Below are 27,039 nucleotides of genomic sequence, written 5' to 3' on the forward strand. Positions count from 1 at the left end.
ACCTTATTTTTTTAAATGAGGTCACTCACTGAACCTGGAGCTCACCAGTTCAGCTAGACTGGCTGGCCAGCAAGCCCCAGGAGCCCTCCCATCGCCCCTCCCCAGATGCAGGATTACAAGCTACCACAGCCATCTTTTTGCGTGGGTGCCGGGATCAAATCCAGATCCTTTCTTCGGAGGGTAAGTGCTTACAGACCAAGCCATCTCCTCAACCTTAATTTGGCATTTTAAAAGAAGCCCTGTCAATGTGCTCAGCTCTGACTGTGGGCTCTGACACTCAGATGTGATGCAGTCTCAGCTTGTCCTGTTCTTCAGGTCCAGGTGTGGCCAAGACTGTCCTCACACCAACCAGGACTGACCTTTAAGAAGCAAACACTGAGCCTGGTGGTGGTGGTACATGCCTTTAATCCCGGTACTCAGGAGGCAGAGACAGGCAGGTTTCTGTGAGCTCACGGTCTACCAGGTCTACAAACGAACTCCAGGTCGGACAGCTCTATATAACAAAACCCCGTGTAAAATGCAGCAACAGCAGCAGCAGCAGCAGCAAAGCTTGCAGGCCTCCTCTGTCCTTCTCAAGCAGCCATCACCACCCATATGCCAGGCCACAAACACAGACACAGCGAGACCTCAGTTCTGAGTCTGACATCTCCAAGGAGCCAGAATCTATGATTCCGCCTGGTTCACCTGGAGTTACTGACCAAGTGAGGGCTTTGTCCCCCTCTTCTGGGGGTGAGGGAGCATTCTGTCTTGGATCCAGCGAGCCTTAGAAGACTCCTTAAGGGAGTATGAAGTGAGTTGGGTACAAGGAGTGGGCAGATCTGAGAGAGGTGGGAGGGGCCAAATCTAACCTATAGGGAGGAGTAAGGAGTCGGGGAACTTGGTCAGCACAGGGGATCAAATTCCTCTGGGGTGAACTCAGATAAAAAGCTTGCTGAGGAGACCGCAAGGGAGACTTCCACTTTCTCCTTCGCACTCATCCAGCAGAACAAGGCCGCAAGCGCCACAGTGCCGGACAGAAACCTCCGGGCTCTTCTGTGTCCCAGTCTGCTGGCCCTTCCTACCCCTCCTCACCCGGAGTCTGCCTGAGAGAACAGAAGAATGGAGCTGGGCAGGACTCAGATAAGACTTGACCCCAGGTAAGTGAGGGCGGCAGGTCTTGGGCTGGGAGCCAGTTGCTAAGGAACAGTGGCAGCCCCTATCACTCTGGCCTATCCCTCCCTGGCTCCCTTGCAGGGCCCTTTGGCTTCCAGCACTTAGAACAAGATAAGATTGAAAACTGGGAATCCCCTCTGGCCTCAGGAAAACTGGGATTGGATCAGTGTGTGGCCACTTCAGGGCTGTGAATTGCCTCCCTATAGGAGCAGAGAAAGATTACAGAGAAGGAGGCTGCAGAAGGCACCCCACACACATACACAGAGCCCCTGACCAAAAAGCAGGCTGGCCCACCCCTGGCGTTATGGGATCACTCCCCTTCTTTCTTTCCTCCCTCCCTCCCTCCCTCCCTCCCTCCCTCCCTCCCTCCCTCCCTCCCTCCCTCCCTCCCTCCCTTCTTTCTTTCTTTCTTTCTTTCTTTCTTTCTTTCTTTCTTTCTTTCTTCTTTCTGATAGAGTCCTATCATGTAATTGAAGCTGGCCTTAAACTAAGATTCCCCCTGCCTCAGCCTCCCTCCCCAGTGCTGGGATTACAAACCCACATTGCCAAGTCTGGCTACGGGTCCCCTTCTTTCTCTTGGACCCAGCTACCCATGGCTTGTTTTATACTCTAACCTAAGCCAGTTCTCCGGGGCCTCGAGGAAAAATGGACTAGCTCCTAGCACTCAGGAGTGTTTGAGGGGTATCAAACTGTGTAGTCTGCCACACCCCTTCCCCAGCTGCCTGGTTCTGAGAACTGGTGTCTCTCCAGGTACACAGCAGATCTTCTGGAGCTGCTGACAACCAACTACAGCATCTCCTCTGCCTGCTTCTCCTACCCTCCCACTGCAGCTCAGCTCCTGAGAGGTGAGTCGGGGGTGCCCCCTGGAGGAGTTGAAAGCAGGACATGTGTACCCCAGAGGGAAGTCAGGACAACTGGGGGAGCTGAGGGGAGCTAGTCCACATCTGGTCAATGAGAGAGGATGGCTGGCTAAGGCCTTGGAGAAGGTCAGTTCTCCCAAGGACCCAGAGGACCACAATGAGTCATGAAAATCTAGTTCAGGAGACGAATCTGAGACTGGGCCTCCACCCACCCCAGCCTCAAGATGCGTTCAAACCAGGCACACTAGGATCTGGGACATTTGTGTTTCTGGCTTTCAAGATGGCACCTATATAACCCAAGCCCCACATCTCCCCTGGAGCGCATACTCCCTGAGAGCTCACAGCTCTGCAGAGGGATGGGCTCGGCTGGTGTGAGCCTGCAAACTTGTCCTCCCGGTGTCCAGCTGCTTTTGAAAGTGGAAGACACCGGAGGCAGCTGTGATCACGCTTTCTGCCTCCAAACCACCGAGAACAAAGTGGCACATGTGCTTCTAGGAGGGAAATGGCCAGGCTAGTTTTCTCTCGTCGCTTACTCCATGAGTATCCATTTCTGAAATGCGGAGCTCTTGGTGGTTCCTTCCGACACAGACGCCTCCAAAGCAAGGGGACACTGCCAGGTGCAGAGGGAAGCGGATGTGGCCAGGTCCTTGGGCTAAGGATAAGTCTGTTTCAGATGCTCTGAGCCAGGGTGCTATCAGCTGCAGGTGTCTAGACGCCTGGTGGCACTCTGTGGTTAGAGCCAGTAGGTGAATGGCTGCATCCAGCTCTAAGCACCTCATAATCAGGGAGTGGAGCTGGAGGGACAAACATCATCTTGCACCTGAAGTCCTCAGCCCAGAAGGTGTTTGGCATGTCTGCAGACAGTTTGAGTGGCCACATTGGAGGGTGCCTGCCCTCAGCAGCAAAAGGGTAGATATTAAGGAGGCCACTAGACCACCTGCAGGGTACAGTACAGTCCTTCACGGTAGGAGCCTCCATAGTACGGCTCCCTGTGGTACGACCTCCCACAGTATAGCCCTCCACAGCACAGCCCTCCACAGCACAGCCCTCCACAGCACAGCCCTCCACAGCACAGCCCTCCACAGCACAGCCCTCCACAGCACAGCACTCCACAGCACAGCCCTCCACAGCACAGCCCTCCACAGGAAAGCTCCCCACAGAGTCGAAGTGTCAGCAGTACTCTGGAACCTTGCCTCACACAACACACTAATTTTCGTACCTCCTTGCTACCAGACTGCATGCGCAGGTAGACCCCACAAGGATTTGGAAACAGGTTGACTCTCTGGGTCTCATAGGAGGCTGCCTGGTGAGGCTGGGGCAGGAGGGATTTGGGGAGTGCAGAGCAGGTATGGTGATAGAGGGAGTGGGGGGTTCCCCACACTGGGAAGGTTCCTCTGGCAAGGTTGTGGGTACTTGTGGAGGAGCTTGGGGCAATTGAAAGGGCTGGGCAGGTGAGGTGGGGCTGGAATAAGGTCAAGCCTGAGTTTGTACTTTATCCTCAAGATGGAGCCACCACTGAGGGCTGTAAGATTGGGAGGGGCTGGAAGGAGAGTTTCAGGACCTTTAATCAGTAATCAGAATGACGTGGGGGGAAAGAGCCTTGAGTGGGGTTAAAACCAAGAGGTTGTTGACCCCATCAAGCTGACCACAGAGGTTGAACCGGGGCAGCAGGAAGGAAAGAAACAGAACATGCAGCCGACACAAAGCAGGAGCCCTGGTAAATATTTAGACAGGAGAGTGGTTCTGAGCATGGCAATGACCCACAGGAGACTCGAAGGGAAGGAGGATGCAGTGAGACTGCTTCCAGCCCCTTTACCTCTTACCTGATTAGAAAGGGCTATTCTGGGACCATTAAAGCTTTTCAGGACCAAGGTATCTTTTTAGTTTGTGATATGATTCCAGTTAAAATCTTTAATTTTATTTTAAACTAAACTGACCTAACATTTATCTAGAGAGTCAGGATGGTTTGGGGAAGGTGTAAAAAGGGAGACTTCCCTGCCAGCGATGAAGGCTTGTGTTAAGCTTGTGGCTCCTGAAGCAATGAGGTCGCAATGGCAAAGGGCCCGGAGGAGAAAAACAACAAAGCGTCGTGTCCAGAGGCAGTGCCAGGCCACCACAGGGGTCCATACAAAAGGTTGCGGTGGGACATGGGGGTGCACACAAAAGGACGCTATGGGACATGGGGGTACACACAAAAGGATGCGGTGGGATAGGCTCCTAGGTAGATGTGTAGAACACCTGTCTATTCCCAAGGAAATAAATGCACAGGAAATTTAATTCAGGAAGATTAAGGACATAAATGTAAAATTAAAACTTTTTAATTAAAAAGTAGAAATTGTCTTTAGGGTTAGAAACAGCAAATAATTTCTTAAAATTCAAGAAAGGGTCAGTGAGATGGCTCAGGGGGTAAAAATGCTTGCTGTGCAAGTCTGCAGACCTGAGTCTGATACCCAGGACCATGTTAACAAAAACAAACAAACAAACAGCTGATGGGCGGCAGTCACACCCAACATAATATATCATACCTACAAATAACATATAGTACCCACGAAGCCCAAGCTCCCCTCTCCTCCAGCCCAGCAGTTCTAATTCCAGGCATATGCTAGAGAAGCTTGCTTCTCTACACCGAGGAGACACACCCAAGGGTGCTAATTGCAACATCAGCTTCTCATGATGAAAGCAGTAAAAGTTACAGAAATACGGTTGTGCAAAAAACATTTAGAGTTTGTAAGATTCCATTTGCATAACCTATTTATTGTATGTATTTGTTTATTGTAATTATTATTAGTTTCTTGAGACAGGGTCTTGTTGTGTAGTTCCGGCTATTCTAGAACTCTGTATGTAGACTAGGCTGGTCTCAAACTCACAGATATCCCCCTGCCTCTGCCTCTTGAGTACTGGATTTAAAGGCGTGTGCCACCACTGCCCTGCTCATCCTGCTTTCTTATAGAAGCCAGGACCCCCAGTCTAGGGGTGGCACCACTACAATGGGCTGGGTCCTCCTCCCATCAATCACTCATTAAGAAAACGCCCTAAAAGGTTGACCACAGTCTGATCTTATGGAGGTTTTTTCTCAACTGAGGTTCCCTCCGCTCTGATGACTCTAGCTTGTGTCAAATTGAATAGCGAGCATACTTAAAGAACAGGTACTGTTACTTGGCAACAGAACAGAGAACAGCCCGACAAGGTCCCTGCCTCAGCGGTGGAGGTAATATGAAAGTATGGAAAGACATAAAGAATCTCACTCAACTGGGCAGGTCTCATCACGCAGGCTGCCGGGACATGTGGCTAAAGTCTAGCACAGGCCCAGGAGCCAGAAACAGAGAGGTCAGGGAGAAAAACGGAGGCCAAAGAGAAAGCCCTGGGGGCGGGGGCAGAAACAGCTCATCATGAGGGCTGGAAGAATGAACTCTCCAGTCTGGAACACAGAGGAGAGCTGGGATGAAAGCGTTTTTAATTAGTGTGGAATAATTGTGCACATTGATGGGGTACAGGCCAGTATTTCAACACGTGCATACAAAGAACTCTGATCAAACCAGGGTGACTAACTTCCCCAGCCCCTTGTCTTTCTATTTGGAACCTTCAAGCTCCTGTTTCTAGTCTTTCGTAAAATGAAAACTAGTTTTTGTGTATTATCGTTACCCTAGAAACGATAGACTGTGGAGCCCTAGCTGTCTCTCCTGCCACCCAGTCTTCCTCTACAGACTCCTCTGCCTTTCTGCTGTGGAATATGTGTTGTCCCACCTCATTTTAAAAATCTCCTTTGAGTCTGGAGAATGCAGGGTATGAAGATCCCAGTTCAGAGGCCAGGGGGAGATCCAGGAATGGGCTCCTGGGGGATTTCCAAGAAGGGACCAGACAGGGTTTGGGCTTTGGTGTGCTTGTGTGAGCACATCACCATTGCACACTGATTGCTAGTGTTAGACTATTCATGACCATCTCACCTTTGAAATGGAAAATTTAAAAATGTTGGGGGCTAAGGGGGATAGCTCAATGCCACACAAGCATTAGGGACCTCAGTTCAGACCCCCAGGGCCCACATAAAAAGCATGGGGAGGTACATATGTACACCCAGTACTAGGGAGGCAGAGATGGATGGATCCCTAGAGTTCGTTGCCTAGCAAGTCCAGTCAAATTGGTGTGCTCCAGGTTCAGTGAGACCCTGCTTAAAGAAGTAGAGGTCGGATGAGATGGCTTGGGAAGATGTTTTTAATTGTGAGGAAAAGTTAAAGACCCTTTGTAGGGTCAGACATGATGGTACACACCTTTAATCCCAAGTACTTGAGAGTCAAGGACAGGAGAATTTCTGTGAGCTCAAGTCTAGACTCTGTCTGAAAACACACACACACACACACACACACACACACACGCTTGGGCTCTATTCAGCAGGCATTACTGGAGCAGCATCTGACCTTCAATTCATTGGCATCTACTCCCTTTCTCCTCTAGAACTGGGCCCATTGGAAATTGCCCTCACCATCATCTTGACCTTTCTTACCATGGGCTCAATTGCCATCTTCCTAGAGGATGCTCTTTATCTGTACAAGAACACCCTTTGCCCCATCAAGAGGAGGACTCTGATCTGGAGTAGCTCGGCGCCAACGGTGAGGATTCTGGCACTGGCCCTTCAGATGCTGGCACTGGTCCTTCAGATGCTGGTGTTGGTCCTTCAGATGCTGGCACTGGCCCCGGGAGATGGGGCAGGCTGGCCTGAGAGTTCTAAACTCATTTGCTCCAGAACTGAGCTGCCTGCTAGCACCATGTCGACTGGGGATGTGAACTGATTTCCACCTGTTTGCTGGTGGGATGACGTCTTCTATTGCAGAGGGCTGCAGAGATAGCAACCCACTTGGCACCAGGCTGTGCCACTCTTTCTCCCTTCACTATGGCACCGCTGTTAAGAGCAAGCCACCTTCCAATACGCAGGCATTTGTTTTCAGAGGGTCAGACTAAGTGTTGCCCTGCTGCTGTGGGCTTGTTTTTTCCCCTCGTGTGTACTGAACACATTACCACTGAGCCACAGCTCCAGTGACTCTAAGTCTTTTTTAAACTTACCTATGCAGCCATTGCATAGGACCTGGATTTAATTTATTCATTATTTATTTTCCAGCTGCAATTCTGCTTATTTTAAAAATGGATTTATTATTATTATTATTACGTGTGTGTGTGTGTGTGCAATGAGGGGGAGCATGCACGCCACAGCTCGTGCGTGGAGATCAGAAGACAAATTTGTGCGGTCAGGTCTCCTGTTCCACTCTTACACGGGTTCTGGCGATTGACTTCAAGTTGCCAGGTTTTCATAGGAAACAGACACCTTTACACGCCGAGCCATCTCGCCAGTCCTTGTTTCTATTTTGGTTGGTTCTGGGTACAGAGCCCAGGGCCCGATGCAGGCTCTACCCTGACCCAGTCACAGCAGTCAGCAAGTGGAAGGACTAGCGCCTCAGACGCACAGATCTGGCGTTTTTGAACCCTAGCTACAAAAAGTTGGGATGGTCTGGCTCGTCCCGCCTTAACCTGCATCATGTTCTCCTGTAAGCAGGTGGTGTCTGTGCTCTGCTGCTTTGGTCTCTGGATCCCTCGTGCACTCACACTCGTGGAAATGGTCATAACCTCGTGAGTGTCTGACCCCGCACCCACCACTGGGGATGAGCTCCCCTCTACAGTCCCTTCCTGAGCGACCCCCAAGCCTCCAGAGTCCTTTAAGCCCCATTGATATTAATCTAGCTCTCGCCAACCTGTGCTAACGAAAGGCTCTTGAACTTCAGCTTGTGCTCAGGAAATGCCTTTTCGGGGCACACTCCTGGGACACCTGTTTTTTCCCAGTCCCCTTCCCAGTCCTTTGGACCCAGTCACCTCTCTTGTTCCTCATGTCATGCCTCTAAAATGCCAGCCCCAGCTGGGCAGTGGTGGCACACACCATTAATCCCAACATGTGGGAGCAGAGGCAGGTGAATCTCTGAGTTAGAGGCCAGCCTGGTCTACAGATGGAGTTCCAGGACAGCCTGGGCTACACAGAGAAACCCTGTCTTGAAAAGCCAACTAAAATGCCCGGCCCTTTGCCTTCTCCCTCAGCGAGCCCCATCTCTCTTTAGCAGTAAAGGGGCGCACTGTGGCGCTCCCACCCACGTACTTGCAATCCTGCTTCTCTCAACCAGGTTCTATGCCATAGTCTTTTACCTGTTGATGCTGGTCATGGTGGAAGGCTTCGGTGGGAAGGAAGCAGTTCTGAGGACACTGAAGGACGTCCCGATGAGGGTGCACACGGGTCCCTGCTGCTGCTGCTGCCCCTGCTGCCCGCCCCTCATACTTACCAGGTGAGGCAGGGGAGACGAATCTCACAGGGACAAGTGAACACGTGACTCTGCAATGCGAGTTCAAGGCTCTTGAAGTTAGGGGCTGTATGGGACAAAGCCAATGATTAAAGCAGGCATCCCACAGCCAGGAACCCCCACATGGGCTCCCAGCACCCCAAAGAGAGGGAAACAGAGGAATAATTCATATTTTAACAGAGGAATAATCGTATTTTAAAAATGTGCATTAGTGTTTTGGGTTTCGGGTCCCCTAGATGGGGAACTGGATGGCAGTTGTGAGCTGCCATGTGGGTATTGGTAGTTGAACCTGGGTCCTCTACGAGAGCAGTCAGTGCCTTTAACCCCTGAGCTGTCTCTCCATCCCCAGAGGAAGAATTCGTATGCTTCAGCTGCCTTCCTTACTCACTTACTTTTTTTTGAGACAGGGTTTCTCTGTGTAGCCCTGGCTGTCCTGGACCTCTGTAGACCAGGATGGCTTTGAACTCACAGAGATCCACCGGCTTCTGCCTCCCGAGTGCTGGGATTCAAGTTGTTTTCTATCATGTCCAGCTTACACTGCATACTTTAGTGGCCAAGGGCAAACTGTAGGTTGAGTGCTTGCTTGTCCCTCTGCCTGCTGAATAATGAACCTGAGTCAATACTTGGAGCTCCTGCTCAAAAGGCTTCGTCAGAGGCTCAGACTACCCCCTACTGTGCCGTCACCCATGAGACATTTTTGTGTCTCGATGGCAGCCCAGCTTTAGTCCAGGAGCTCAGTGGAGGAGGTAGGCTTCCTCAGGGTGGGTGGTGTATGGGTCCATGTTCTTAACTCCCTTCCTCCTTCAGGAAGAAGCTTCAGCTGCTGATGTTGGGCCCTTTCCAGTATGCCTTCTTCAAGATACTGCTGAACATAGTGGGCCTGTTTCTCATCCCTGATGGCATCTTTGATCCGTCAGATGTAAGCCAAGAGACAGCAGAAGAGTCTTAAGACTCGTTATCTTTGGGTTCTAGAACTAATATCCGAGCACCAGCAACACACAGGGCAGGGCAGCCACAGGAAGAGTAGCAGCCCAGAGAATCCAGTGGGGAGATGGTCCAGGCTCTGGGGCTTTTGTATCACCTTTCTCCACATCGAAGAGGAGAAACAAAAAGAGGGTTTGTCTTCCTGACTGCCTTCTGATCTGCCACCAGATCTCTGAGAAAAGTACGGCTCTGTGGATCAACACTTTCCTTGGTGCGTCCACGCTGTTCGCTCTCTGGTCGCTGGCCATCATTTTCCGGCAAGCCAAGTTGCACCTGAGTGAACAGAATATGGGATCCAAGTTTGCTGTCTTCCAGGTAACTAAACCCCAGAAACGGTGTTTGACAAAACGTGACAAGTTAGGATAACAGAGGCAGAAGTGGACCCACTAGTCTTAACCTTTGGGTCTCCTGGGAGATCTGGAACACCATCTCTATCCCCCTGCATTGCATCTTTTATCTGCCTTTCTGTACCACAGAATATCACCAACCAGGATTAAAACAACAGAAACGTATTGTAGCACAGATCTAGAGCCTGGAAACCTCAAATCAAAATGTAGGCAGGGCCGTGATCTCTCTGGAACCTGGAATTACCTGGCTTGACACTTCCTCTCTGGTATTGGCCAGCAATCCATGGTGGTCCTTGCCTGGCCTTCTGCTGTCTCACTCCAACTTCTGCCTCCATCATCACATGACCTTGTCCACCTGTCTGTCTGCATTTTATGTGCTGGATGCCACTGGGGGCACGGGAGAGAGGCTGAATTTGTTTATGAGCAACCCTAATGAATGAGGTGGAAGCAGGATTATAATTTGCCTGAAGATGAAATCTACATCAATTTTTAATAGTTCTAAACTTTAGCCTCCATAACTGCAGAGGCTAGGGTATGCCTAAGCTGCACTGGCCTCAGAACCAAGCTGGCAGGTGCCACCACCACCCCCATCTGCCTCTCCTCTCCCACAGGTTCTTGTCATCCTGACGGCTCTGCAGCCCTCCATTTTCTCCGTCTTGGCTAGCACCGGGCAGATTGCTTGCTCACCTCCCTTTCCTTCTAAAACCAGGTCTCAAGGTAAGTGCGTGGGACTCCTTCCTGTGTTGCGGGTGAGCCTGGGGACAGAGGAGGGGAGAGAGGCCCTTGGGACAGAAGTTGTGCAAGCCTGATGTCTGCTCAGAATGTACAGGAAGAATCCAAGAAACCAGGCAGAGACTCTGAGGTCCCTTCCCTCTCTCATCAGAGAACTGCAATGTCCCCAGATTGAGGCCAGTCCTAATGGCCAAACCAGGAGGCATGGGGTTCAGCCCTCACCTTGGGACAGGAATGGGTACAGTTAGGAAGCAGACTCAGATCACAGACGTCAAAATCGAGTTCTGGATACCATTAATCTGCCTTGCTCCTCACAGCAGTTTGGTATCCTTAGGTCCTGGTTCAGAGGTAAGTTGAAGCCTCTCAGCTTGCCTGCCAGGACCGCACTGTAACCTCTGTCACGTTCCGCTCCACACTGCAGTGATGAACTGCCACATGCTCGTCGTGGAGACCTTCCTGATGACGGTGCTGGCACGGATGTACTACCGAAGGAAAGATGGCAAGGTTGGGTATGAGACTTCTTCGGCACCAGACCCGGACTTGAAACTCAAAGCCTGAGGCAAGTGGCTGGGACTATGGAAAAGATACTGTCCTTCTCAGGAGAGCATGAGCGTCCTTCTGTCCCTCAGACCTGAACCAGCGGTTCAGGCTCCCGCTGGCAGCGCAGGCTGGCAGATTCCATGCGACTATAGGGATGAGGGGAAGGTGCTGAACTGGAGCTCTGCTCAGGGAAGACATTTAAAATTTTGAAACGAACAGGGTGATCGCTGAGACTCTGCAGAGGGCACAGTGCTTCTGTGGCTGCCACGATTGGTCACCCTCGGCATCTGCACAGCAGAATAAAGGGGAGAAGAGTACGTGGTCTATGTATGGTTTATCAGTGGGAGTAGACCTTAGCTGGGCGGAGCAGCACCAGGCCAGCCTCCCGAAGAAGCCAGCTCGGCAGTACAAGCCATGCTTTCCTTGGGGGCATCAGCTGGCCATGGGAGGGCTGAGGCCCCTTGATGCCAGCTTTTGAAGTCTTCTGTAAGAAGCTGCAAATGGAACTATCATTCATATCGCCATGAAGCTTGAACTTGAGGGCAGAGATTGGGACACAAACTCAAAGGAACTGACAATGCAAGTAAAAGGTTCCTTCCAAAGTCGGGAGGTGGGGGCATCAACCTTTAATCCCAGCACACGGAGGCTCTCTGAGTTCGAGGCCAGCCTGGTCTGTAAGAGCTAGTTCCAGGGCAGGCACCAAAGCTACAGAGAAGTCCTATTTCGAAAAACGAAAAAGAAAATAAAAAGATATCAACACACATCTGCCTGGCCAAAACTACAGGAAATAGAAACACCAGGCAAAAGCACACGGCCTTTATTTGGCTAAATGACAAAAGCCGAAATAACTCTGAACAAATTGGACAGGAAAGCGATACACCGAACTCTGAGGCGAACCCCTTGACTCCCACAGTGATGGGCGGGTGTTCATGGCACATGTGAGTCTTTCCAACAGTGTTTCCTGCTCAGGAGTCTAGATGCGAACCACCTAAACGGTCAGTTCTCACTGTTTAAAACAGTTCCCCAAGACGGTGGGAGGTGCCCACTTCAAACCTAGCAGAACCCGACCTGGGCCACCCGAATGTTCCTGTTCTCTACCCCAATCTCGGACCAACAAAACATTCTGGCAGACAGACTATTTTTCTTTTTCTTTCAGGAGAATTAGCTTTTAATGATATTAGAGTCCGAGAACATGCTGTACTTGTTTATTCTGGAAAATAGAAGCTAGGGACTATTCTTTATCCCATGATGATCTATTTTGTGAGAGAAAACAATCATTGTTATGACTTTGAAAAATACAACCTTTAAAAATACTTATATTGGTAAGCTTAAAAAAATACCATTAGTTTTTAAAACATCGCTAGGGAAGCTTCTTTTGAACCCTGTGTGGGTTCAATTTCGGCACATGTATGCTGACAGAAATCTAGAAGCTAAGGCTTTAGGGGATCAAACAAGCAGGGAAACAGAACTGATCTGAGAAAGGACTGGAAGTTGATAAGGAACAGATCTCAAAGACAACAGGCTCGGGGATGTGAACTGCACCAGTGAACATGCACTGGGGACAGAGACAAAGCACGGGGACGAGCCACCGTGGAGGGTTTTCCCAGATGACTGGCCAGATGTGCAGCCACAAGTGAGAACAACTGCGGCACTGTTGAGCTCTCTGTCTCTCTGCTCAGGATTTTCAGCCTTTGCACACTCCAGTCCCCTCAAGTCTACAGAGGGTCTTTGGCTTAGCTCTCAGGAGCAGCTGCTGCGGGCACTAGCGATCTATTTCTGCTTTTTCTCTGTGGCATCCTCTATTCTCCAGTCTCCAGCCTGGTATATGAAAAGAGCAACGTTCCTGCCCAGCCCACGTCCAGGCTAACTGCTATACTGCCCTCTTCCCAGCACCAGATAGACTCCAGTCTGCAGCCACTCCCTATGGCATAGAGGCCGCGAGGCTCAACAACTTAGGGCTCTCCCACCCTTCCATGCTGCCTGCTTTCGTATGTGGCCTCAGGGAAAGGCTCCTCAGCTGAGGTTGCACAGGAAGAGGTACGGATTGGCCAGACACCACATCCAAACACTTGGCCACATTTAACTGGGTACAGGTGGCCGGCAGCTCAGCATCCCAACAGCACCTTTTTCTAGCACCTAGGAGGACACCGACCCTCAGGTACCTAGCATGCTGCCGTACCTCAGCATCTCTGCTTCATGTCTAAGTTATCTGAGGATATCAGTGGTAGAAGACAGGAAAGGGTGAGGGACACTCCAAGGACACGAGTGTAGGCTAGTCCTAGCTATGGTACACATCTTCTCAGCCCAGAGGCTCTGAGGTTTGAGACCCTCTCTGTTTCCAGTGCTAGCTTGGGGATATGCACTGAGAGAACAAGCAGGCGAGTAGGTACTGACGTCACCGCCTGTGTGTACCTGGGAGAATAAGGCAGAGAGAAACACGGATCACCCAAGAGAAGACCAGAGTAGGAAGGGTAAAGGGAGCTGTGCAGCGCTACATGACGTGGAAAACACTAATTTCAACAGGTTCGAGAAAGGGTTCCAGGCCAAGGCCATAGGAATCAGATCTGAGTGGAATCATGAGGAGTTAGGAATGGCGTTCCCACAGGCGACTGAGACACCAAGATGTGGCTCTACGACCCTCTCCTCTGCTCGGCCTGCCTGGAAGACAGTTTAGGAGCCCAGGGAGTCCTGTCATGCAGGCATCGTGTGGTGCTAGCCTCAGACCCTGAGGCTTAGCACAGCTTCCACTGGAGAGTATCTAGGGAGGACTATGAAGTGCTCACAGTCCCAGCAGAGGTACAAAGAAAAAGAAAATGTGGTTTTCTTTACTGAAAACACTAAAGTTCCACCCCTACAAGGGGTATTTATGAGTAACGACAAGCAGGCCTTAGAATAAACAATTTGCCCTAAATCCAACTATGGGATGACTGACAGTGATGAACTTGCAGGGCCATGTAGTGCCGACTGAAAACAGCTCATACTCCATAGCAAGTGCTGAGAATCCTCGCTCTTTGATTTGAAATTCAAGCTCTGTTTCCCCTGGAAACCAATGGGTGCAGTGGAGGCATAAGCACCAGCACGGGTGGGCTAGGGGCACGGACCTCTGTGTATTAGTAGTTGAGAGGGGGCAGTGGGCAAAGTCCCTGCCAAGTGCAGCGCTTAGGGGGCAGAGTCTCCATGGGACACTGATTCAACCCAAGAGCATTCTTAGGAGGAACAGAGCCCAACAAGTGTTTTAGAGACCAAAGTGCTTTTGCTGTACGACCTGTGAAAACTCAGTGTTAAATATGGCATAAGTAACATGGATAAACGGGCCAAGTTCAAGCTGAAACATTTACAAAGCATCCTTTGTATAAAGCCAGGCATGGTGCTGAACTGGCAGCTGCAGGGCAAGGAATGTATTCCCAACAGAAACTCAACCACAACTGCCCTCACTCGACCGCCGTCATCCCACTCTCCTCTGCAGCTCCAGCATCCCTCAGGGCTCCTTCCTTTACATGGAGGTTGCAGGAAAGAGATTGACAAGAGCTCCCAAATAGTTGGGTAACAGAATTTTCTGAGATGAACGCAGCAGAAAAACTGCAACTGATGCTCTCTGGTTTGATTGCATCCCCATCAGTGTCTGCATGGACCCCATGGGGTCCAACAAGAAACTCCTCAGGGAGCGAGAGAAGTGAGGCTCAGATCTCTTCCTTCCCACAGCCATGCTGACACACGGGCCGGCAGGACAAGCGGGGGATTGGGAGCTAATTCAGGTCTTAGATATATAAGGGAAATGGACATTGCGATAGTATCACCAAATGACCCATCAGCATGGCTCTCTGTTGGAAGGACCTGGCGAGTCACTTTGCTCCAGAATGGAAGGCAAGCATTAGTGTATCAGGAAGAAAGGCCTCTGGGTATTACACACTTCCTTCTTCTGCCCACTCCTCAGGGGCAAAAAATTAGCTCTACTTACTATATTTGAAAGACTAATTTTTAAAAAATTAATAAAAATGTCAATTTCCCGGTCAAGATTACATGAGCATGAACAGCAAAGCGAAGTTCTGGGGAGGGAGGATGGATGCACGGCAGGCTTCTACGGTGTGCTCAGCCTTCTCGGTGTGGCTGACGAGGGCTGGGGCACGGGCTGTTTTGTCCCCCATCCCCAGGTCCTCTTGCCCATTTGTCTTTTCTATGTAGATGTCCTTAGGTTTAGTGTTGGGATCACAAAATGGAATTCGACAGAGAGCTTCTGGAGGTGATGGGCAGGGGAAGGGAGAGGGCACAGGGATGAAAAGTTAGTCCTCTTCATCCTCGCTGATGTCACACGTCACAGCCTTGCGCCTACAGAGACTTGCTGGGGAGGAAGATGGGGAGGTCTTGCCAGAGAAGGGCCACCGGAAGGAGGGGGAGGGGGAGCGTTCGTGAGTAGGGCTGCTGCTGGGACTCTGCTTGGGACTGATGGCCTGCAGCATCCGACCTTTTCCCTCTTTCAGCATGTGTTTCTGGGGAGGGAGACCAAAGGCAGAGTTAGCAGACACCTATGGACCCCACGGGTCACCACCAGAGCCTCAGAAACCGCAAATGATTGTGAATCTCCCCTGTAATTACGTTTCATTTTTATTGCTGAGGGTCAAAGTTATGGTCTCAAGCACGTGAGGGAAACACCCTGCCCCTGCTAAAGCCAAGCACGACTGAAGGAGACAGGAGGGCACAACTGTGTCTGTCCTAGGCGCCCTCTCCACACTGGACCACTTTTCTGTGTCTTCACCTGCTTGCCTCTCAGCCTTTCTTGACCTCCACCAGAGACACTCTTCAGAGGCCACACGCCGGGCCAACACAAAGGTTCACTAATGGAGTTCTCTGTTTGGTTTGAGGGCACTGTCTCACTGGGGACCCACAGCAGCTCCTCACAGAAAGGAGGCTCCTCATCTGTGCTCTTTCTCCTTTCTCTTCCATGTTAGTGCAAAACACAGAAGGAATAGCTGAGGCTACCTAGTTATCTTGTCTCCAGATGTCAAGGCTGACAGAGAGCTGACAAAATTAGTAGGAAAACGTTAAGACTGGATAAGATAACGTCTCAATTTTAACGTTCCTTTCTACTCAAAGAGTCTATTCCTTTCCACGGCAGTGCGATTCCTGGGTCCGCTGAACATCGACTGGCAGTTGAAGTATTAGTATCACAAGTTCATGACCTGCCTTGGACCACAAACCGAGTTCAAGGCCAGTCTGGGCACCTTCGGGAGATACTGCCTCAACATAATAAATAAATAAGCCTGGTGTGGTGGCACACAACTTTAATCCTAGCAGCTGGGAGACAGAGACAGGCAGATCACTCTGTGTCCTCGGCCAGCCTTGTCTACACTGCAAGTTTCAAGCCAACCAAGGCGACATAGTGAGCTCTTGTCTCAAAAATAAAGATTACATAAATGAAAAGCCCCCCCCCATATTCCCTCAAGTGTCGGGAAGGAGGGCTCTCACCAGTGCTCCTTCTGGACCAAACATTTCCAAGAAACTTCCAATGAATTCTCGGGACTTCTCTTCCCATTTCTGGATGAGGTCAATGCTCTTTTCTTCCACCTTCTGCACAAATTCTTTTGATTTTTCTTCCACATCTTTTACTTTCTTCTTTACTTTATCAACCCGTTCTTGCAAGTGGTATTTCTTCTCCTAGGACAAAATAAATGCTTTTTAAGACATAGTGCCCAGGCTGGAAGAGATGGTTCAGGTTCTGTCCTTCCAGAGGACCCAGGTTTGATTCCCAGCACCCACTTAAGACGGCTCACACCTGCCTCTGTGTCCAGCGCCCCAGAGCTCTGACACCTCTGGCCCTGCTGGCATCTGCAGTCATACGCGCCTACCCACAGACATATACATAATAATAAAAATCATAAATTAAACTTTCAATTTTTAAAATCCTACTTTGCTTAATCTGTCCTGTATTTATTTAGGATAATAATAGGAAAGATAATCTATGAACAGTCATCTTATATGAAAGCATGATAATTTTCTTTCTTTTTTTGGTTTTTTGAGATAGGGTTTCCTCTGTGTAACTCTGGCTGTCCTGAAACTTGCTCTGTAGACCAGGCTGGCCTCGAACTCAGAGATCCATCAGCCTCTGCTTCCCAACTGCTGGGATTAAAGGTACACACCGCCACACCTGGCTGAAAGTGTGATAATTTTAACACTGTAAAAGCTCTGGACTAAACTAACTACAACACTGAGGGCAGGAACAGATCAGCATGCAGTCAAACAAAGTCAAGGTTTTTAAGATAAATCTAATATAATGAAATATAAATAAATATACCCAACATGACTCTTTCAGATGGGAATATATAGATACAAGATCACTACACACTACCAAAAAACAAGCCAATTATGCCAGAGTCAACATGGAAACATTAGATCCTTAATTAATTCATTATTCTTGATGCCCCATCTCTAGCTCCTTTTATGATGTCTGTGTTTGTGTACATGTCTATGCATGTGTGTGTAGGTCAGAGGTCACCATCATGAGTCTTTACCCACTGTGCACCATTTTCCTGAGACAGGCTCTCTTGCTGATCCTGGGGCACACTGATTCTATTAGGCTGCCGGCTGCTGAATTTCAGTGCCCCTGCCATCTGAGAGGATGCGCTGCCATCCCTAGCTCTGTACATGGGTGCTGGGGTCGCACTCAGGTCATAGTGCTTGCATACCAGGCACTCTACCAACCGAGACATCTTCTTAGCCCATGGTTTATGTCTTAGAAGTCGGAGATCTGTGCCCGGAGGTGGTGGTGCACACCTTTAATCCCAGAAGGCAGAGATAGGAGGATCTCTGTGAGTTTGAGGCCAGCCTGGTCTAACAAGTGTGTTCCAGGACAGGCTCCAAAGCAACAGAGAAACCCTGTCCTGAAAAAAACAAAATAAATAAATAAATGTTGGAGATATGCTTGCTCATCTGGAAAATGATAAAAAGTTGGTTCTACCAACGTTCCTAAACATTAGTGTAAAATGGTATGGATGCTCTATGGAGGAGGAGTGGTGTTTAGTCAAATGTAAAGTACTGTATCATCTAAGCAGGGCAGCACTTGCCAGTAACCCCATACTCAGGAGGCCAAGGCAGGAGGATCACAAGTTCCAGGTCAGTCTGGGCTATGACTTTAGACCTTTTCTTAAAAACAAAACCATGTGGGGTGGGGGAGGGGATAAGGTAGTCTCCTAAGGAAGGAAGAGGCCACAGTACAGCTTAGTAACCCAGCTTGTGCTTGGCTGCACAGGTGAGGGGAGGAAAAGGAAGAGGAGTCATTTGTGTTTTACTTTTTGTTTCATGTATATAGGTGGTTTTGTTGTTGTGTTGTCTGCATGTTGCTGGTGCACTACATATATGGAGTGCCCTAGGCATCCACACGTCATTGGATGCCTTGGGACCTGAGTTACGGATGACTGTGAGCTGAAGGGTGCTGGGAAAAGAACCGGGCCTCCTGAGGAGCAGCCAGTGCGTTACCCACTGAGTCGCCTCTCCAGCTCCTGCTTTTGGTTTATGAGACAGTCTTGCTGTGTGTCTCTTAGATGAGCCTCACATTTGCAGTCCCCCAGTCTCAGCCTCCTAAGTGCTGGGGATTATAGGTATGCATCACCACACTTGGCTCACCTACTTTTTGTTTGTTTTTCAAGATAGGATCTCCTATGTAGCCCTGGCTGCCCTGAAACACACTATATAGCAAGCTGACCTTGAACCTGAAGTGACCTTCCTGCCTTTGGCTCCCAAATCCTGGGATGAGGGGATATACCATTAAGGCTTATTCTGATTTACTTTACTCTTTCACAGAGCTAGAAACAAATAAAGGATTTTGGCTAATTGATTGTTGCATACAATATAGTTAGTAGACTTTTTCTTTTTTTTAATTGATATACATTTTTCTCTGCTCCCTTTCCTGCCTCTCCCGTCCTCCCCTCAGGCCTCCCCGAAGGTCCTCATGCTCCCAAGTTACTCAGGAGATCTTGTCTTTTCTACTTTCTACTTCCCATGTAGATTAGATCTATGTAAGTTTCCCTTAGTGTTATGTTTAAAAACCACCTATGAGTGAGTACACGTGATAATTGTCTTTCTGGGTCTGGGTTACCTCACTCAAAATAATGTTTTCTAGCTCCATCCATTTTCCTGCAAAATTCACAATGTCATTATTTTTTTCTGCTGTGTAGTACTCCATTGTGTAAATGTACCACATTTTTCTTATCCATTCTTTGATAGAGGGACATTTAGGTTGTTTCCAGGTTCTGGCTATGACAAACAAAGTTGCTATGAACATAGTTGAGCACATGTCCTTGTGGCACGATTGAGCATCCTTTGGATATATACCCCAAAGTGGTATTACCGGGTCTTGAGGAAGGTTGTTTCCTAATTTTCTGAGAAATCACCACACTGACATCCAAAGTGGTTGTACCAGCTTGCATTCCCACCAGCAGCAATGCAGAAGTGTTCCCTTTTCCCCACAACCTCTCCTGCATAAGTTGTCATCAGTGTTTTTGATCTTGGCCATTCTTATAGGTATAAGATGAAATCTTGGAGTTGTTTTGATTTGCATTTCTCTGATGACTAAGGATGTTGAATATTTCCTTAAGTGTCTTTCAGCCATTTTAGATTCCTCTGTTGAGAGTTCTCTGTTTAGGTCTGTATTCCATTTTTCTTTTATTGGATTATGTGATCTTTTGGTGTCCAATTTCTTGAATTCTTTGTATATTTTGGAGATCAGACCTCTGTCTGATATGGGGTTAGTGAAGATCTTTTCCCATTCTATAGGCTGTTGTTTTGTCTTTGCTTTCCAGAAGCTTTTCAGTTTCAGGAGGTCCCATTTACTAATTGTTTCTCTTAGTGTTTGTGCTGCTGGGGTCATATTTAGGAAGTGGTTCCCTGTGCCAATGCGTTCAAGTGTACTTCCCACTTTATCTTCTATAAGGTTCGGTGTGGCTGGCTTTATGTTGAGGTCTTTGATCCATTTGGACTTGCGTTTTGTGCATGGCGATTGATATGGGTCTATTTTAATTTTTCTACATGTTGATATCCAGTTATGCCAGCACCACTTGTTAAATACGCTTTCTTTTTTCCATTTGTATTTTTTGCTTCTTTGTCAAAGATCAGGTGTTCGAAGATGTGTGGATTGATATCCGGGTCTTCTGTTCATTCCATTGGTCCTCCTGTCTGTTCTTATGCCAATACCAGACTGTTTTTAGTACTGTAGCTCTGTAGTAGAGTTTGAAGTCAGGGATTGTGATGCCTCCAGAAGTTCTTTTATTGCTCAGGATTGTTTTGGCTATCCTGGGTTTTTTGCTTTTCCAAATGAAGTTGAGTACTGTTCTTTTGAGGTTTTTGAGAAATTTTGCTGGGATTTTGCTGGGCATTGTGTTGAATCTGTAGATTGCTTTTGGTAAGATTGCCATTTGTACTATGTTAATTCTGCCTACCCAAGAGCATGGGAGGTCTTCTACTTCCTGGTGTCTTCTTCAATTTCTTTAAAAATTTAAAGTTCTTGTCATACAAGTCTTCCACTTGTTTGGTTAGAGTTACTCCGAGATATTTTATGCTATTTGTGGCTATTGTGAAGGGTGTTGATTCTGTGATTTCTTCCCCAGCCCTTTTATCATCTGTGTACAGGAGGGCTACTGATTTTTTTGAGTTAATCTTATATCCTGCTACATTGATGAAAGTGTTTATGAGTTGTAGAAGTTCCTTGGTAGAATTTTTGGGATCACTTATGTAAACTATTGTATCATCAGCAAACAGAGAGAATTTGACTTCTTCTTTTCCAATTTGTATACCCTTGATGTCCCTTTGGCATCTTATTGCTCTAGCTAGGACCTCAAGAACTATATTGAATAGATATGGAGAGGTCTTGTTCCTGATTTCAGTGGAATTTCTGGGAGTTTCTCTCCATTTAGTTTGATGTTGGCTGTTGGCTTGCTGTATATTGCCTTAGTTATGTTTAGGTATGTTCCTTTGTATCCCTGTTCTCTCTCTCCAAGACCTTTATCATGAAGGGATGTTGTATTTTGTCAAAAGCTTTTTTGGCATCTAATGAGATGATCGTGTGATTTTTATTTTTCAGCTTGTTTATATGTTGGATTACGTTGACAGATTTTCGTATGTTGAACCATCCCTGCATCTGTGGGATGAAGCCGACTTGGTCATGGTGGATGATGGTTCTGATGTTTTCTTGGATTCAATTTGCTAGTATTTTTTTTTTAGTATTTTTGCATCAATGCTCATGAGTGAGACTGGTCTGTAACTCTCTTTCTTAGTATTGTCTTTCTGTGGTTTGGGTGTCAGGGTAATTGTAGCCTCACAAAAAGAGTTTGGCAATGTTCCCTCTGTTTCTATTGTGTGGAATAATTTGAGGAATATTGGTATTAGTTCTTCTTTGAAAGTCTTGTAGAATTCTGAGATGAAACCATCTGGTCCTGGGCTTTTTTTGGTTGGAGACTTTTAATGACTGTTTCTATTTCTTCACTAGTTATAGGTCTGTTTAATTTGCTTATCTGGTCTTGATTTAATTTTGGTGATATTTATCCAGAAAGTTATCCATTTCCTTTAAGTTCTCCAATTTTGTGAAGTACAGGTTTTCAAAATATGACCTGATGATCCTCTGTATTTCCTCCATATCTGTTGTTATGTCCCCTTTTCCATTTCTGATTTTGTTAATTTGGATATTCTCTCTCTGCCTTTTGGTTAGTTTGGATAAAGGTTTGTCTATTTTGTTGATTTTCTCGAAGAACCAACTCTTTGTCTCATTGATTCTTTGTATTGTTTTCTTTGTTTCTATTCTTTTGATTTCAGCTCTCAATTTGATTATTTCCTGCTGTCTAGTTCTCTTAGGTGAGTTTGCTTCTTTTTGTTCTAAAGTTTTCAAATGTTCTGTTAATTCACTAGTGTGGGATTTTTTCAGCTACTTTATGTAGGCATTTAGTGCTATGAACTTGCCCTTTAACACTGCTTTCATTGTGTTCCATAAATTTGGGTATGTTGTGTGGTCATTTTCATTGAATTTTAAGAAGTCTTTAATTTCTCCCTTTATTTCTTCCTTGACCACTGATGATTCCGGTGAGTATTGTTTAATTTCCATGTGTTTGTGGGTTTTCTGGAATTAGTATTGCTGTTGACTTCTAGTTTTATACCATGGTGATCTGATAAGGTACATTGGGTTATTCCAATTTTTTGGTATTTGTTGAGGTTTATTTTGTTACCGAGTATGTGGTCAATTTTTGAGAAGGTTCCATGAGGTACCGAGAAGAAGGCTATTCTTTTCTGTTTGGATGGAATATTCTATAGATGTCTGTTAAGTCCATTTGAGTCATAAGATCTGTTAGTTCTCTTCTCTGTTCATTTGTCTGACTGACCTGTCCAGTGGTGAGAGGGGAGTGTTGAAGTCTCCCACTATTAGTGTGTGGGGTTTAATATATGATTTAAGCTTTAGAAATGTTTCTTTGACATATGAGGGTGCCCTTGTATTTGGGGCATAGGTGTTCAGTATTGAAATTTCCTCTTGATAAATTTTTCCTGTGACTAATATGAAATGACCTTCTTTGTCTCTTTTGACTGATTTTAGCTTGATGTCTATTTTGTTAGATATTAGGATAGCTACACCCGCATTTTCTTAGGTCCATTTAATTGGTATATTTTTCCCCAACCTTTTACTCTGAGACGATGTGTCTTTGAAGTTGAGATGCGTTTCTTATATGCAGAAGAGGGATGGATTCTGTTTTCGTATCCAATCTGTTAGCCTGTGCCTTTTTATAAGTGAGTTGAGTCCATTTACATTAAGGGATATTAATGACCAGTGGTTGCTATCTCCTGTTAATATAGCTTTCATCGTTGGTGATTAATTTGTGCATTTTTTTTCTTCTTTGGGAATTGCTATAATAAGATCATCAATTGTGTGAGTTTTTGTTGTGTAGTCATCTTCCTTGGGTTGCAGTTTTCCTTCTAGTATTTTGTGTAGGGCTAGGTTTGTGGTTAGGTATTGGTAAAATCTAGACTTGTTGGAATATCTTGTTTTGTCCTTCTATGGTGATCGACAGTTTTGCTGGGTATAGTGGTCTGGGCTGGCATCCGTGGTCTCTTAATGTCTCCATAATGCTTGACCATGACCTTCTGGCCTTCATTGTCTCCACTGAGAAGTCAGGTATAATTCTGATAGGTCTACCTTTATATGTTACTTGGCCTTTTTCCTTTGCAGCTCTTAATATTCTTTCTTTACTCTGTATGTTTAGTGTTTTGATTATTATATGGCGAGAGGATTTTTTTTTTTTTTGGATCCAGTCTATTTGGTGTTCTGTAAGCTTCTCGTATCTTCATAGGCATATCTTTCTTTAGGTTTGGAAAGTTTACTTCTTTTTGTTAAATTTTCTGTGCCTTTGAGTTGACCTTCTCCTTCTTCTATACCTATTATTCTAAGATTTGGCCTTTTTATAGTGTCCCATATTTCATGGATATTTTGGGTTAAGCTTTTGTTAAATTTAATGTTTTCTTTAACTGATGAGTCTCTTTCCTTTATTGTACCTTCAGTGCTTGAGATTCTCTCTTCCATTTCTTGTATTCTGTTGTTCATGCTTGCATTTATGGTTCCTGATCTTTTTCTCGTGATTTCTGTTTCTATCATTCCTTCGGCTTGTGTTTTCTTTATTATTTCTATCTCAGTTTTCAAGTCCTGAATAGCTTCTTTTATAGGTTTGAGTTCTTTTTCTTGGTTTTCTTTAAGTGATTTGCTGATGTCTTCCAATTTTTTGTTTGTTTTTTCCTCCATTTATTTAAGGTAATTTCTCATTTCATCTTTAAGAATTTGAAACATTCTCTTGAGGTTATTTTTTAGATCATTTTCTTCTGGTTCATCCATATTTGGTTGTTCGGGTCTTTAGGTTTTACTGATATTGTGTTGCGCTTTGTGGTATGGCATGTGATCTTACCTTCTCTACTCATCTTTTCATCTAATAGGTGTGGTTGGGGATGTCTGAGATTCTGTTGAACAATCTTCTAGGTGCCAGTGAATCCAAAGCTCAGATGGTTGTTCCTCACGGTACAGTCAGTGCCACAGTTCTAGTCACCCCTTGGTTACTCCTGTTCCTGGAGGTAGCTCAGTACTCGATTTCTTCCTTTTAAACCAACTTTACTGAAGTATTATGTATATATAAAATTTATAGCATTTCTAAAAGCCAATATTAAGCAAAAGTACTTGCATGGTTTTTGATTGTTTTTGAAACAGGATTTTCCCATGTGGGGAACCTGTATATAAAATGCTGTGTGTCATTAGCCACATGGGAAAGATCCATAGTTTTCAACACATTCTCAAAAGAACACCCGATTTAAAAAAAAAAAAAAAGCAACCAAACAGTTAAGAGCCTCTCTAAACACACTGATACACTGATATTTGTTATTTTTTGAGACAGAGTGTCACGTTACTAATTCTAGCCTCAGAATTCTGATCGTACCCCTAGTGCTTTCACTACAACAGATATATCTGTGTTGTAACCATAGGCACATATTTTTGCTGAATTATTTATTTTATTTATTTTTTTTTTTTTAAAGATAGGACCTCACTGTGCAGCCCTAGCTGGCCTGGAACACAGAGCTCTCCTTCCTCTGCCTCCTGAGTGCTGGGACTGAAGGCGTGCGCCACCACATCCAGCTTTGTTTGCCTGTACTTGTATCAGTACACCAATCTTTTAGACCATGAGGGCATAACCTGGGTGAAGTGATTAGTGTAGTCTTTCCTGAAAAGCGGCGTGCATTGCCTCTGGGGAATGATAATCACAGCAGACTGAAAAGGGTGCGCAGCCCAGACAGCGAAGCAATGTGTGCCCTACAGAAGCAGGGAATTGCAAGATGAGGTTGCAACTCACATTGATAAAGCTGACATTGAGCTCCTTGGCAGTGTAGCCCCTCTGGAGGTTCCGTCTCGCATACACATCATAGTCACGGACAATGCGGGTGATGATGTCTGATGTAGAGATACCTTCTGTCCTTTGTGTTGGAGCAAACATGCCTGAGTTGAAACAAACAGACAAACACTGTCATGTCCTAGACAGAACCTGGGACTAATACACTTATTTTTCTCAAAAAATAGATTCCCTTTTAAACCCAGCACTTGAGAGGTAGAGGCAGGTGGATCTCTGTAAGCTTAAGGCCTGCCTGGTCTACACTGTCAGTTCCAGATCACAAAAAAGAAAGAAAGGAAAAAAGGAAGAAAAAAAGGGAGGAAGGGAGGGAGGGAGGGAGGGAGGGAGGGAGGGAGGGAGGGAGGGAGGGAGGAAGGAAGGAAGGAAGGAAGGAAGGAAGGAAGGAAGGAAGGAAGGAAGGAAGGAAGGAAGGAAGCTAGCGAACTCTAGAGATCTGGCACACAGGAATCAAGGCCTAGGAGAAAGGAAGCAAGCACTGTCCCAGTAGTAAGAAAAATATGGGACTTGTTCTAAATTTAAGAGATGAAAATGAGCTATTTGGACCAAGAATTGACAGGTGTGGGTAGTGCTCACTTAGGCTGTTGTCCACAATTTGACCGGAAGCAGAACATGGATTTCTGAGTTCCCACTTCCTACTGTAAAGCAGTGCCGTAGCTGGATCTCTGGAGTTGCCCAAGACCCCATGAAGTGAAGCTGGACCTCGGCTCACTCACCTGCTTCCTTGATGTGCTTGTACACGTCATCACTCCCCGCAGAAGAATAGGGGATATCGTCATGGGCTACGAAATCAATCTGAAAATAAGAAAACGTCAGCTCGTCTCCAGGCTAACTGCCACTTGAAAGACCCTGTAAATATTCTTGGGCTCAGGAAAAGGGAAACTGGCAAGGGTCACCAAGAGTCACACCTCAAAACCACCTTTTCTCTGTACCTTTTTGCCTGTTTCATACATTCCACAATCTGTCTGGAAAGCAACCTCATTATTTACGGCTTCTACATAGGAAGCTTGCCAGTTTCTTCTCCTGGTCTAGGAGAGAGGTGCTGCCTCCCTCCGTACGCCACCAGCATGCTATGGTCAGTGGAGCAGGACAGGCTTCTGGTAAGCCAGTTAGGAGACAGAGCCTGGAAAGAAGGGAATTTCCCTGTCTTTCTGGGTCTGTAGAAATGGGCCACAAAAAGGCTTCTAAAAGGGTGAAAGATTTCGTTATTGCTTAGTTAACTGCTTCTTCTCTTAGTTCCCAAGAAAAGGAGTATTTATAAATAGCAACTCACGTCTTTTTCCAGAACAAATATATTTTGTTCTATTGAGAAATAGAAAACCCAAAGCGACAAGTGTTTACCACTGCATTGCTGTAAATAGACTTCTTTTAGGAAGATTGCAAACCCTCATCTAGTGACTCTCTCTGGACAGCCCGTAAACCTTTGTTAATGCAATACTAACTTGAGCAAACCCAACCCCCAGATGCTGCACAAGTGTGAAGCAAGCTCCTCAGGACCTAAGCTAACCTCTCCATCACCCAGGAACAAGCTGACAGGATAGCAAAGTAAAGGCTAGGCAGCAAGCGAGCCGCATGGTGTAGATTTACTGCTCACAAGGAGGAAGGGGGCATAGCAAGTTCTCCTCTGCACCTCTGTCTGGGGCCAGCTATGCTGCAGAGAATGCCTTGCTCATCACACTGGGTTCCACTGTTAAGAGCTGGTGGAGGAAAGCTGGAGAACCACAAAGGTCTGTCCTGGGCTGGTGAGTTGGCGAGCAGGTAAAGGCACCTGCTGCCAAGCCTCGTTATCCCGTTTCATCCCTGAGAAAACTGGCGCCCCCACGCTGTTCTCTCACCTTTATGTGTGTGCTGTGGCCCCATACATACACATAATGAGTAAATAAAGTAAATAAAATGTAGTAAATGGTCTGTCCTAATCCTAAACAGTTACAGTAAATCTCCACTGGCTTCCGGCCTACTCAAGTACTGCTTCAGAAGCATGGCGGCTTTGTTCCTTCCTGCCTCCTGCAATGATCCACACACCCATGCAGAGAAGTAACAATATGTACACTGTTTCCCAAACTTGAGGGTCTCTAACCACTGTAACAAATCCATCCCTTTTATGGCCACCTTTGGTTTTAGGGATATTATTATTATTATTATTATTATTTTGGTTTTTCGAGACAGGGTTTCTCTGTAGCTT

The 27,039-nt window shown here is 46.7% G+C and overlaps 2 protein-coding genes across 3 annotated transcripts in view; one reads left to right on the forward strand and one right to left on the reverse strand.

Moving 5' to 3' along the window:
* The first annotated feature begins 923 nt into the window (after positions 1–923).
* Positions 924–11,497, forward strand: Slc51a (solute carrier family 51 subunit alpha). Its single transcript, XM_057765401.1, has 9 exons — positions 924–1,136; positions 1,903–1,997; positions 6,462–6,616; positions 7,555–7,628; positions 8,171–8,329; positions 9,152–9,263; positions 9,497–9,643; positions 10,287–10,392; positions 10,829–11,497. Exons 1-9 carry the CDS (start codon positions 1,099–1,101, stop codon positions 10,963–10,965), a joined length of 1,023 nt encoding a protein of 340 aa, XP_057621384.1. The 5' UTR covers positions 924–1,098; the 3' UTR covers positions 10,966–11,497.
* A 252-nt stretch (positions 11,498–11,749) lies between these two features.
* Positions 11,750–27,039, reverse strand: part of Pcyt1a (phosphate cytidylyltransferase 1A, choline) — a 48,804-nt gene continuing 33,514 nt past the window's right edge. For both annotated transcript variants that reach the window (XM_057765246.1, XM_057765247.1), the window contains exons 6-9: positions 25,574–25,652; positions 24,804–24,946; positions 16,411–16,599; positions 11,750–15,434 (exon numbers count right to left, since the gene is read on the reverse strand). In XM_057765246.1, coding sequence (XP_057621229.1) covers positions 15,228–15,434; positions 16,411–16,599; positions 24,804–24,946; positions 25,574–25,652 — 618 coding nt within the window. In that variant the 3' untranslated portion in view covers positions 11,750–15,227. The remainder of the gene's footprint in view (positions 15,435–16,410; positions 16,600–24,803; positions 24,947–25,573; positions 25,653–27,039) is intronic.

Source organism: Chionomys nivalis, chromosome 3, assembly GCF_950005125.1.
Source record: "Chionomys nivalis chromosome 3, mChiNiv1.1, whole genome shotgun sequence".
Lineage (NCBI taxonomy): Eukaryota > Metazoa > Chordata > Mammalia > Rodentia > Cricetidae > Chionomys > Chionomys nivalis.

Coding starts and splice junctions, on each gene's coding strand:
- Slc51a (XM_057765401.1), top strand. CDS start 1,099: ATGGAGCTGGGCAGGACTCAGATAAGACTTGACCCCAG. Junction 7,629..8,170: donor GTGGAAATGGTCATAACCTC/GTGAGTGTCTGA, acceptor TCTCTCAACCAG/GTTCTATGCCATAGTCTTTT. Junction 8,330..9,151: donor CCGCCCCTCATACTTACCAG/GTGAGGCAGGGG, acceptor TTCCTCCTTCAG/GAAGAAGCTTCAGCTGCTGA.